At 40.1% G+C, this 13258-nt stretch overlaps 1 protein-coding gene across 1 annotated transcript; it reads right to left on the minus strand.

Annotated features, from left to right (window-relative positions):
- Positions 1-1713: 1713 nt before the first annotated feature.
- On the minus strand, positions 1714-11892 carry LOC127580743 (protein phosphatase 1 regulatory subunit 15B). The gene is made up of 2 exons (XM_052034552.1): positions 10539-11892; positions 1714-5603 (listed from the first exon to the last, which is right to left on the minus strand). The coding sequence occupies exons 1-2, from the start codon at positions 11886-11888 to the stop codon at positions 5412-5414; spliced, it is 1542 nt and encodes a 513-aa protein (XP_051890512.1). The 5' UTR covers positions 11889-11892; the 3' UTR covers positions 1714-5411.
- Between the last annotated feature and the right edge of the window lie 1366 nt (positions 11893-13258).

Genomic DNA, 13258 nt, shown 5'->3' on the forward strand with positions numbered 1-13258 from the left:
TAAAATAGTGTTTATGAGTAATTAAGAATAACAATCTTATACGTAAGAGAATGTAATACACAATTTCTAGTGACAACTCCAGCATTTATAACTTCTGATCTTAAGACAACATAGCGCATTAACTCAATACAGCCAAGGTACAGTGAAAGAGCTTTCAACAATGTATCATTCCTCCAAAATGGGACCTTCAGTAACAATTGCAATAGAATGAAGAACCCAAGGTTCAGCACATCTTTCTAATGTGCCTGCATCAAACTTGGCTACAAATGAAAAATTTAATGAGCAACGTGTGAATGAATTGGAATCCCACTGGGAGTGTCAAAATCACTGCCGTTTCTACTTCAGTGGGGGAAACTGTAGAATTACAGGAGGTCATACGATAACAGCAAATGGTGGTGTTGCCCTGCCTCTATGTTAGTTATGTTTCCCTAAAGATAAGCAGTGAATGGCTAGACAATTCATCATAGTCAGGTAGCTAAGAAAATCAAAATTTCATGTGGACAAATATAGGGGTAATTGAGAAGTCCACATCATAACCATCAAAGATAAATATTGCAGGGTTACATTGTCGAGTTACCCTTCATTTATCTTTCTCTGAAGGGAAGAAACCTTCCTCAGGAGACTAAATGGGCTGCACTTCATCCATGATAGAGAGGTGGACACAATGGGTTGAACAGCCATTGTTGCTTGCTTTTTTATTTTAACAGATGGAAAGTCCTATATGTAGTCTCAGTACAGGACATCTATAAAAACAAAGACCTTAAAATAATAGTTGTTAATGATCAATTAAAAAGAATCAGATTAGAGTTTGGGATAATTTGGTTGGCAAGGAATTGAGTCAAAGGCACTCCAGTTTATTATTGGCTGAATTTGTCAAGAGTACATGGCCATATGCGAATTATTTCATTTGATGGCCTCTTTGATGGTAATCCAGATTAACAGATCAAAGTGCAGCAGTAAACATGCATTTACATCACTTAAGAATGAATAGACTGGGTGTCAGCTATTCACTCTTTTCCCAGGTGGTAGTGCCTCTCTGGAATAGACAGCGAGCTGGTCTGGTGTGTGCCGAATGTCTACATGCCCTCATTTTTGCCTTGGATAGTGATTACATCATACATAAAGCAAGAGTTTCTTGGACAGGTGCATGGATAGGAAAGGTTTATAGGGATACAGGCCAAATACAGGCAAATGGGACTAGCTTAGATGGGTCAAAGGGTCTGTTTCCATGCTGTATGACACTGTGAAATGTGATTTCCTGGGTTGGTTTCCAGCACTTGAGATGGGAGAGGGTGTTGTGACTTGGGGATGAATTTTCCAGGATATTTTTTGCTTTATTAGCTTTGGGCATACAAGGATCTCATCTCAAAATGCTGCCTGACCCACTAAGTTCTCCCAAATTTCTACGTACTTCAGTTTTATATGACTGGCCCTTTATCTTGCAGTTTTGTCCCCTTGTTCAAGACTTTCCCATGAGAGAAAACATCTAACATCTGCTCCGAAAAGGCTCCTTAGGATTTTGTTTAAATAAGCTCACACCTTATTCTTCTAAACCTCAAGGAGTACAGACCCAAACTATTTAGTGTCTCGTCATAGGACTGGCCTCTAATACCAACACTTAGCCTGGTGAAAAGGAAATACTATCTTTGTTCAGCTACATCACTGTGCAGGGATCTGCAGGAATACAGCATAAAGTGAAACAATAACTTGACATGCTTCAGATTCCTTTTATTTGTAAATTCAGGGTTTTGTTTTAAGTGCTTAATGCACCATTTGCGATTCCCATTTTAAACACAATTTGATGGGGAATTATAAATTAATTTTATAGCCATTTACCAATAATTAACAAATCTAACACAAAATAGAATTGACTATAATTTTCTTTACACATTTTACAAATTGGGAAAAAAATTATAAAAATAATTAGTTGCTTGGTAAATTAAAATCCACAAACTGAGGGTAAATGGTGCAAAACTGCATCTCTTGCAAGAGTCTTCAAGAACTCCCATACCTGATACTTTCACACAATAAAAGACGGAGATTACAGAATGCAAGAAAAACAGATACCGATAGTGGATTTGTGTCATGGCAATTCTGATCATTTTGACTGCTGAGGTCTGCTACAAGTGCTTACCCAATTCTCTCCAAAAAAAAAATCAGAGAGTAAGGTTGCACATTTGTCAAGTGAACAATGTGAATGGCTGCAAATAATGCATGCTCAGCTAGCATTTCCCTACATCTCCTTTAGTCTGAGTGTCACGACTCTTATTTCAGGTGAGCAGACTCACCAATAGATACTCATCAACTGGCAAGAGGTGCCCCGATGCAGGGTAGAGGACTGCTTACAAATGTTTCTCCATCAATGAGACAACACTCCATCACCAATCCCTTTTTTTTTAAAAAGGAGCACCTTAAGTATCAAAGTCCATTGTCCAAGTGCCACTAAGTTTGTGAGAAATGTAGCACTTCAGTAAGCCAAAAAGGTAGATGGATTTTTAGACTCCAAGTCTGCACATTAGTTACTGGAAATGAAACCCAAGTGGTACTTAAAGCACCATTCACCATTAGCATGTGAGTAAGATAGCTTAAAAGTGGTTGTTATACGCTCTGAGTAATGAAATGACAAATTCCTAAGGCATTATGCCACAATCCATAAAGACAAAATTTACAGATTTGGATTTTGTACCTTGCTTTTGAAACCAGTATCACTTGTGAATTTTATTTTCAAAACAAGAATTCTAATAAGTTTGATCTCAGTTTGACTTCAATTAGGTCAAAAGTTCAAATACTTGGCAGCCTCCGGATTTTAATCCAGAATTATTTGATGCCCTCCCAATCTCCAACAAATTGAAAAAGGAATCCCTAATTTCTAAATGAGTGAGGAAGTAGCTATGCAGAGTTTCATTAAAAACACAAGAGTAAATCAATTACACGTAGCTCAGATTTAGCAATAATCTGCCCATAGCAAGCATTTAAAAATGAAATAATGAAAAGTGACCCAATATTTTTCAGTTCATAAAGATTTGAAAGGGATTGAAACAGACCTGGATTCTGAATGCGACTTGTACCACATTTAAAAATATGGCACTTGTTGCATGTGTATAACCAATTAGTGCTTATTAGAACAAAATAGTGCTTAATTTTTACAAAAGCTGTAAGATGACATGTAACAATATTTTATAGTTACCAACAGTGCATTACAGCTGGGTAGGTAGTTTGGAAATCTGAAATAAACTCAGAAAATGCTCAACATACTTGAAATCAGGCAAAATCAGTGGAGAGAATGAAGGTTTCAGGTCAATTTCCTTTTATCAGGCCATTGACCTGAAACGTTAAAGTTTTCTTTCCCTCAAATGCTTCCTTACAGGAGTATTTGCAATATTTGGTGTCTTTTTAATCAAATTAGCTGTTGAATAGGTAGCTGAGAAATACCTAAAACTGTATCTCACAGACCACATAACCAACCTTACACCACAATTCCCTTTATATCTTATGTTTCTAATCAGGCAGCATCAAAATATCATACAATTTTTTTGCACCCAAGAGAATAAGAAGAGGCTATCCTTTATCCAATGAGTTATGACGACATGGAATGAATTGCCTGAAAGCAAATACAGTGTTATCTTTCAAAACAGGAAAAAAAAATTACAGGACTACAATGAAAGAGTAGGGGAGTGGGACATGCTCGATAGTCCTTACAAACATTTGGTTTAAGGGAGACGGACCAAATAGTCTCCTTCTGTTGTATATAATTCTGCTGATAGGAAACAGTGAGAAATTCCTCCTGGACATTCTAGTTGAACCAAATAGGTAAATGATCCAACTGTAATGCACTGAAAAAGTTTTTAAACAAGGTACACATCAGCTCCAAAAAGGAATCGAACCAGACAGCTTTGAAGCAACAATTCCAGGCAATGACAAATGAAAAAGAATTGGTCCTGATAATTCACAAAATATTTGTTTCAGCAACTCATTCAAATTGAGATTTCCCTTTCGCCTGACATATTTGAAAGAGCTTACAAAATGATCAAATGAAGAGGTGAACAATACCCAAATCCTTAAAGATATTTGGGGGACAGGAGAAAGGGGAAGACCCATTAGTGCAACTAATTTTGTTCAAATCAATAGCTGTGAACTGAAATTAAACAGTCACCAAATAAAATTGAAAAATGAAATGATCCTGGTGTTGTTACACTGTAATCTGGTTATTATGTGGAATGCATTGTAAAATATTTCAACAAGGGGAAAAATGTATAAGCACAGAACCAGCAGGAAATTCAATGCGGTAGAAATTTAAAAATTAACAAGAAGGCTTAAAGGAATAATGAAGGCCAAAGCAATTTAAAACTTAATCTTTTAGTTGACCTCTAAAATAAAAGTAGCCATCTCTGTGCTTTGAAGAATGAATTGTTAAAATGAGCGCTGGTCTTTAGCTTAGCTTCTAGCACCCCACTGTTCAGACTGCAGTTGTGAAGACCAGCCTTCAAAGATTCAAACTTTAGAGCCCCCCCAACAATCACAAAAATAAGCTTAAGTAACGCGGTCTGGTGTAGTTACTGTACCAATAACCTGAGGCCCAAATCAAATCTGCGATAGCAGCTCTGAAATTTAAAGTTTGCCAGAATGGACATGATAGGCCAAATGGCTTCCTTCAGTGTCATGAGAAAATTTTTTTTTTAAAAATTGGGTAGGATCCTTTATGGTTTTGCCCCACATTATTCCTAAAACACTTGTGACTTTCAGAATGAAACTCAGATGGTTGATGCAATCTGAGCTTCAAATGCTTTAATAAATTATTTTCCCCTCAACTTCTTTGCTTTGATAAAGTGCCTCAGTCCCATTGCAGTTGAGCACCATATTGAATCAGAAATACATCTTCCAAATGCCATAAACTTTACATTTACTTTTTTGTCTAAAGTGAATATCAGACAGGATTTAGTCAACAGATCTATGGTTCTTACATCAATCCAGATTGGGTTTTAATCCAAATTCCAGGGATAAAAGGGGAGTGAATTAATTACTATATCACACCAGTATTGGGTAACTTATTGAACAAACTTGCTTAATCACCACGAGTAATAAAATAAATCTCTCTAGATGGGTCACAAAAAGTGAAAACTATTTGAAGCATCAGACCAGATAATAGTTAGAACTAAATCTAAAAATAGTGCCTAAATAATATTGGACTTCTTTGAAGTTTCTCTGTAACCTCAAATGGGACATGTTTCATAATAGGCTGCTTTTTACTCCAAGTTAGTCACACAGCGGCTGTGCAAAATATTCCACACCCAACCATCCCGTCAAATGACATTGCACAGTTTGGGCAAACTTGAGGATTAATTTGTCATTAGTCTTTAATTAGCAAAAGAGGTGAATTCTTTTTTCTCAATGCTATCTGTGCTCGGGAATCACTAGCTGCCCAGCTGCATTCTTTGCAGCACAGTCCATCGGTGTTTAAGGGTAAAACAGTAGCCAATACATTCTTCAGTTTCTTTGATTCGCTTCTGGAATCTGCAGCGATCCCGAGCATACTCTTCCCAAGGACCTTTACGGATCTCCTCGCTGCTTACATAATATTCTGTGACATGTTCATCAAAGGCAACCTAAATGCAAGAGGGAAAAAAAAAGTGGCTTTAGCAGTTGTAGATATTTAATATTGCAGCTGCGGCAGATTTTGAAAATCAAGTTCCTATGTAATTTACTCCCCAATATCAACGCATGTTGAGATGTAAAGTACAGTGATCAGTCCATTATGCAACTCAGATAAGTGATTAGAAAACAAGCTTCCTTCACAGAGAATCAGAAATCATTAGTGATGTGGCAGCCAAGATGGCTTTAATCCATAACTCACATTAGCATTCTGGAATACCAGTGATTAAAAAAAGTTAGAAATGTAATACAAATTGCAAATCCCTCATCCACAAACAAGGGGAAAAAAATGTGACCTCGCGACAATACTACAATGAAAATGCAGAGGCTAATTGGAGTTCCATACTGGTGAGAACTCCAATATTCACTGAAATATGTTGCACATGCCAGAACACCAAGACTTCCCTGCTTTTAAAGAAATTCTTAGTCCTTCTCAAACAGCATCCTATTTCAACTCAATTTCTTTCTCCTTAACAGTCAATTCAAGACTTCAGTGCTTGAGATAACTATAACAAATGGTATCGAATAATGCAGAAAATCTACCAGGCCAGCCCACTAAAACCCCCAGCATACCAGATTATTGGAATTTTACTGTTGCAAGGAAAGAATCCAACCCCCCTCCCCAGGACCTTCAGCGATTTTGCATGGTAATTACGTGTAAAAATTAAAGTAACAAACAGAAGAGCGGGTAAAACTGGATGAATGCTCCAGATTAGTCAAGCCTAGCTGTTAAGTGCATCACTGCAAATTCTGTAACATCACTAACAGCACGCTGGAAACTCAGCACACCAGCAAGAGGAACAGATGTACTGCTGTTGTAGCCATTACCATCAATGTAGTAACACCCACTAATAAGAATAGGCTTAATAATGAATAATTACAGATGACATTTGTCAGGTAAAGAGTACTCCTGTAGTAATAATCAGCATGCTATTTGTCACCAACAGCACATACTCCCTAATTAAAGTAACACTATGATTATACAATGACTAAGCACACACAGGAATAAAAATACACACTAATTAATATTTTGTGCTCAGCTCAAGCAGGGAGACAATTTTAAAAACTTAGAGCAGTTCTGTCAATGTCTACTTGGTTAAGGCTAACATAATACAAAACCAGGCATATCAGAAGGTTCCATGTTTTATTAATTGCTTATCACAAGTTAGCTGATCTCGGTGAAATATTTATGGGATGACAATTAGATTGCTCACCATGAACAAAATCTGAAATGATGTACTGGACAAGAATGAAATGAGTCAACTGATTAAGCTCCAACAATAAGCCTGCCACTCAAGCACAGTATCAGAAACACAAACTTGGGAAGTAGAGGGAGATCGAAAAATAAGTGTTTAATCCCCAAAAAGAAAATAGATACATCGACTTCTGATGTGTGTACTGCATCTAACCCCCAATAAGCTTCCACTGGAAATGGAACTAATCTACAGGACAAATGGGCAACTCTACAGCCCAAATCAAGACCATGCCAACTTCAGTCATTAAACTCTGGTGCAGAGATAATGCCTTCATGTTCAAAAGATGAGCTCCACGTCATCACGGACTCATTTAGGAAAGTACACAAGAGGATGGGGCTTTCTCTAAACGTCGCCAAAACAAAGGCCCCTACCAACTTGTCCACACCGTTCAACACAGTCTTCCAGCAATAAAGGTGCACAACAACATCCTTTAAAACAAGGACCACTTTATTATCTTATGCGACACACTCAGTAGAGACAGACACAGCTTCTGGCCGTCTGAGGATATTAACAGAGGAGCATTTGGGATGGCATTGGGGATCACGAGTCAGTTCATCAGGAGTAAAAAGCGAAGCGTAGAGAGCAGAACAGAGTAACCAGCTGAAGCTCATCATCTCCCAAACTAGCCACCACCCACCCATCAAGCATTCCCAGCTTCACCTGTGGCAGTGTCTGCAGGGACAACATTGCCCTCATCGGACATCTTGGAATTTACAAAACTGAGCTGGAAGAAAGTGAGCTTCAATTTGGTTGGACCACCTCAGAAGAGGATGTGTTTTGAACACAGGATGCAGTAAAAAGCAGAATAAATAGCAATTATAAAAATTCTCAACTGACAAGAGCTTCTGTCTGAGCGGCATGAACCCCAAAGTCTCCCAATTCACACTTCATTACTACTCAGAGGTGAAAGTAAGTCACACAGTGCACTATGTGGCCTTTGCAAATCAGCAATATTAGCAGACTATACCAGCAAGAAGCAAGTTACTTTTACCCGTTCCTGATAAAATAAATAAACCATTTCACACCACATTGTTACATGGAATATTTATGCAATGAAACCAGCCTTTCAAATACCATTAAAGTCAGTTGAACAGTTTTCTATTTCACAATTGATTTATGAAATGCATCTCCAATTCTGTAAACATGGAAAAGAATTCAGAAGGCAAGATTCTGTGAAATTGGGGTATTTATTTTTAAAATAGCAGCAGGGTTCATTACAGATTAGGGTGTGTTTTAATTTAAAAGCTGTGTACAAAACTCAGATTAGGAAACTTGCAGGTTTCCCGGAATCCTAACTGCAACAGCTATCAGTTTCATTATGAATCATATTTCAGGAAACTGCATTTCAATAAGCTTTCAAATTATCACAAAATAACTCACACCACTGTAACACTACTAACAAAAGCACTTTGCTTGGAAAGAATATAAATCAAGCTCTCAAATGGGAAAAGGCCTTTAACGACATGAAATTGAGAAATTTTCTTTTGATTATGGTCAGTGTTCCAAATGATCTGATTTTTGCAATTAAGAAAGCTGTGTTACAGCAGATAATATTGAAGTATGCAGAAAAATACATTGCATTAAGCATTATGAACTGTCTTTAAAAATGTGTCACAATGCTGAAAATGTATTGCACGACTTAAATCATTCAAAATATACAGCAAGTTTGCTGGAGCTGACTCAGCTGGTCTACAATATTGCTTTCTGGAACGTGTGTCAGCAAAACCATATAGGTTTACTACTGTGCAAATCAACTCCAAGTGAACCACAAATCAGTATTAACTGGCTCTCTCTTCACACTGAGAAACCATTGCACAAAGAGTCTAAAATATCCAAACTTTAAAATTACACCCACGCAGGCCATTCCCAAGAAATGTCTGAAGTGGATACTGTGATTAAATTATACATACAGAAATAGAGACAGTAGTGTTGAAATTGGCCACCAGTGCCAAGCTCAGGAAAAAATGAAATACAACTTTGCAGAATCCAAACGTTCAATGTAATTCATTGAAGTGGAATCCAAATGACTTCAAAACTTAAATATTGAAATCTGAAGCTCACTAGAATCTCAAAAGTTTTACCTACACTACAGAATCAGCTAGGGTAATGGTTTACTAAACTGAACAGAGCAGATTGAGTCTTGAAATATCACTAGCATAGCCCTCAGACGAATTAGTGAGAGAAATGTACTGGTCTTTAATATAAATCACCATCCAATGCTCATTCTAGACCAAAGTGTCTAAAAACCTATGAAAATTAAATAGCAAAGGTAAAAATAAAGTGAATAAATAGAAAATGTTGTTCTGTAAACACATCCTAATGTCCCAAATTAGACTTTTAAAAATGCAATAACATTCAATACTATACACTCTGTGCAACTTGGGAGGCAACAGCATTAGAGTATGCATTAAAATGCTGTCCTTGCCAATGATGCCCTTGTCCCAAGAATGAATAACTAAAATAGACATGCAGGTACAGCAACGAAGAAATGCTGGGTTGGCCTTTATTAAAAGGGGTGTAAAAGTTGTTTTTATGCTGAAGCTGTGAAGGGTTTTGTTTGGACCAAAAGCACCGCAGGAGCATTCTATACATGCAGCAGTCCCAGAAAACAGATGACCAACTTATCAATAGCAAGGACGGATGAAAGATAAGCTTGGCATTCTTGAAATAATGGAATAAAGGGAATAATGGCACAATGTAAAAATTCTGTGGAAGGATTAAGAGAATACCAAATACATCAGAATATTCCTTTAAAAAGGGAAAAAACCTTGCATAAGGGAACATTCAACGTAATGGAAGCCTTGAAATGCATTCCCTCTAGACCCCTGCAACACCAAAAAAAATACATAGCAATCTTCTTCCCCCTTAGCAGAACTTGACTACATTACAATATCATGAAGTCAAGAACTAAGGCAGATACAAGTCTACAGGACTCAGAAATGGAGAATCAAGATTTATACAATACAGATCTCAACACATATATTGCTTTGGATTTCTGAAACTGCATTCATCACATTGAACAATATAGCAAAACATTAAAAAGGAACACGTTTTAACTAGCAATATTTCAGCCACTGCCTACACTTCATTTTCAGTAATGCCCTGCAAGTAACAAATTTGGACAAAAATAAGTTTGTAAAAGATTTAGATTTCATTACAAACCAATTCAACTGTTCTTTCCACACTACAGTAAAGCTCCAATAATTCAACACCCTTAGACTTATTCGTGTTATACCACCACACATTTAATTCACTTTCTTTTAGATATTGCACTGTATTAGAATACATCTCCCAGTGAACCAGGTACATTTAGAGCGCAGAAACTGGGACACCAGTAAGGGGAAGAGCATGGGAACGGAGGCCCAGGTGAGTGGAAGGGGGAAAATGGCAAACATCACCTGGTGAGCCAGGTGCTGAATCACCAGGATTTCTGAACGGTTGGACAGCAGATTATCAGAGTTTTACTGTGTTAGTTTCTTGAAACATTTAATCAAGGAATCTCAGGAAACCAAAAGACCAGAAATCCATTGCACTGAATACCCACGTTTGAAAACTATTACCCCCACCTCATGATCCAATACACATCCACTGGCACTGAGAATGTATTACAAGCAAAATGTAGAAAATAATTACCCTTTTGGAACATTTTCTTCGCAAAGGCAGCTCCACGTGTGGTGTCAGTGGCTCGTCCTGAATTACTTCAGAAAACCCACTGTCTAGTCTGTCTTCAAGGTCTTCTATTACAGGGAAGCACGACACAGGTTGCTGGGGATTACTGGGCTCAAACACGGTTCTAGTTTCTAACTTGTGTCGAGTATTAATGGAAGCTCGAAAATTCAAAGGGTTGTATGGATCAGAGAATTCTGCAAAAGGATTCCAGAGATCTACATTGCTGTCTGAGAGTTCAGAACTTTCATCACTGTCAAATCCATCACTGTCCCAGTCACTCTCCTGATCCTCACTGTCATCGTCATTGCTGCCTGGGCTTCCTAAAATATAGGCTATTGTTTTATTGGAGCACTGTGGTCTGGATATGGAAAGGTTGATTTCCTCTTCCTCGGAATCATCCTCACTTTCATCATCACTACTACCCCACTCATCACCTCCCGAGGAAATAATCTTATTCTCAATTTCCAAAAGATGGCGGGTGGTCAAGTCCACATCAACAAGGTGCAACAAAACTGCTTCTTCATTTTCTACAGAATTGTCTTTCTTTTCCTTCATATCATCGGCTTCAGAGCAATGATCCATAGCACATTCGGATGGAGGGGAGACGACATTGCCCGCATTGAGCTGCTGCTCTTTGTGAAAAGTGTGATCTATTTCCAGACTAAAATAACCATGGTCCTGGTCTATGGTGTCAGGTTGGGAAAGTTCTGCGGGCTTCTCCATTCTCTGGACGGCGGAAAAGGGCAGATCAGAATGCGCCCAAATGCTGAAGCCAAGCTTTTCGTGATATCGAGAAGATGCTGGATGGTGACAGGGCCATTGGTCCGACGTCTGCATGTTCAGGCCCTGGGGGTAACAGGCCGCCCTGCGGGCTAAGCCATACCAGCCATGTGGCTCCAGTGCCCCGAGCCAAACCTTGCCCCACACCTTCCCCAACAGGCTCTGAGACCAGGGAGCCGAGGGCTGGCAGTCACGCAGAGGGAGCGCCGCCTCCTCCCCGCCATCCGCCTCGGGGATCCAGTAATGGGAGACGCCCAGCCACTGCCCGATGGCGGGCAGGAGGCTTCCGGCCGGGCCGGTGCCCTTGGTCTCCTGGGCTCCCAAGCCACCTCCTCCCATCTTCGGGAGAAGCGACCCGAGCGGGCTGGGCACGTCCGGAGGCCGGTGGAACAGCACCGAGCTGGGCCAGGCCCAGGCCGACAGCAGCCTCGTCCGCAGCTTCGAGTAGAAGGCGGGGGGCTCGCTGGCTCCGCCGTCGCTGCAGGAACCGGCGGCCGCCGAAGCCCCGCCGCGGGGGAAAGCTTCGCAACTCATTTAGGAAACAAAAACAAACCCAAAACGTGTCGTCAGGATGAACTGTACGCCCGCCACTCGGCCCGTTAAACGCCGACTATCGCCGCCGCCATTTTGTGGACACAAGAGCCTCGGCGCCCGTTCCCCTCAACTCGCGGCCGCCCAGGAGTCCGCCCGCGAGTGGGGCGTGAGGCAGAGGTGGGCACAGTGCTGATGCGAGTGGTGACGCTGATGAAGAGGTCGTCGCCAGCTCCCGCACGCACCGTTCGCCATCCCTGTCAGCGAGAATCCCCCACCCCTGCTCTCCGCCGTCACCGAGGCGGACTGAAGGGCGGGAGCGCCAACCGCCGGGATTTCATCAGCTGCGGACGAGAGGCCCGCGCCGCAAGCAGGCTTCCCAACCACCCGCGGCCCTGAACGCTGACGCCCCCTACACAGGAGGACGGCGACAAGTGGGAGCTGCAGTGACATTCTTTTAAGCAAGTTCTGATCATTACTAAATATACTATATACATAACATTACATGTATATATATAATACTACATATATATATAAAATGGAGAAAATATATATATAATGGGGAAAAGCAGGCTATTTTATGTGTGTGTGTGTCTATATATACATATATATATATAGACACACACACACACATAGCCTGCTTTTCTCCACGGGTGCTGCCTGGCCTGCTGAATTCCTCCAGCATCATCGTGTTTTTCATTTTTTTTTGGCTTTCCTGATAATTCTCATCACTTGCCTAGTTTCCCCAGCACTTCTTAAAATTCTTTTGTTTCCAGTTGGGGTTGAGGTGCAGGGAGAGGTTGGACAGACTAGGACTTCATTCCTTGGAGCATAGGAGACCGAGAGGTGATTTATAGAGGTGACATGAGGGGCATAGAGTGAATGGACTCAGTCTTTTTCCCAAGGTTGGGGAATCAAGAACTAGAGGGCACAGGATTAAGGTAAGAGGGGAAAGATTTAGTAGGAAATTGAGGGACAACATTTTTTAAACATAGGGTGGTATGTATGTGGAATGAGCCGCTACAGGAAGTGGTTGAGGAAGGTTCAAAGACATTTAAAAGACACTTGGACAGGTACATGGATATGAAAGGTTTGGAGGAATATGGGCCAAATGCTGACAAATGGGACTAACTTGGATGAGAATCTTGGTCAGGACAGACCAGTTGGACCAAAGGGCTTGTTTCTGTGCTGTATGACTATGACTCTCATTGCCAACTCTTAGTTTATTACTATTATTATCACATGTACTGAGATACAGTGAAAAGCTTTTATTTTGCGTGCCATCCAGACAGATCATGCCATAATTAAGTACATCATGGTAGTAAACAGAATGCAGAATATGCTGTTGCAGTTGCAGAGAAAGTGCAGTGCAA

This window comes from Pristis pectinata, chromosome 20 (genome assembly GCF_009764475.1).
Source record: "Pristis pectinata isolate sPriPec2 chromosome 20, sPriPec2.1.pri, whole genome shotgun sequence".
NCBI classification, from domain to species: Eukaryota; Metazoa; Chordata; class Chondrichthyes; order Rhinopristiformes; family Pristidae; genus Pristis; species Pristis pectinata.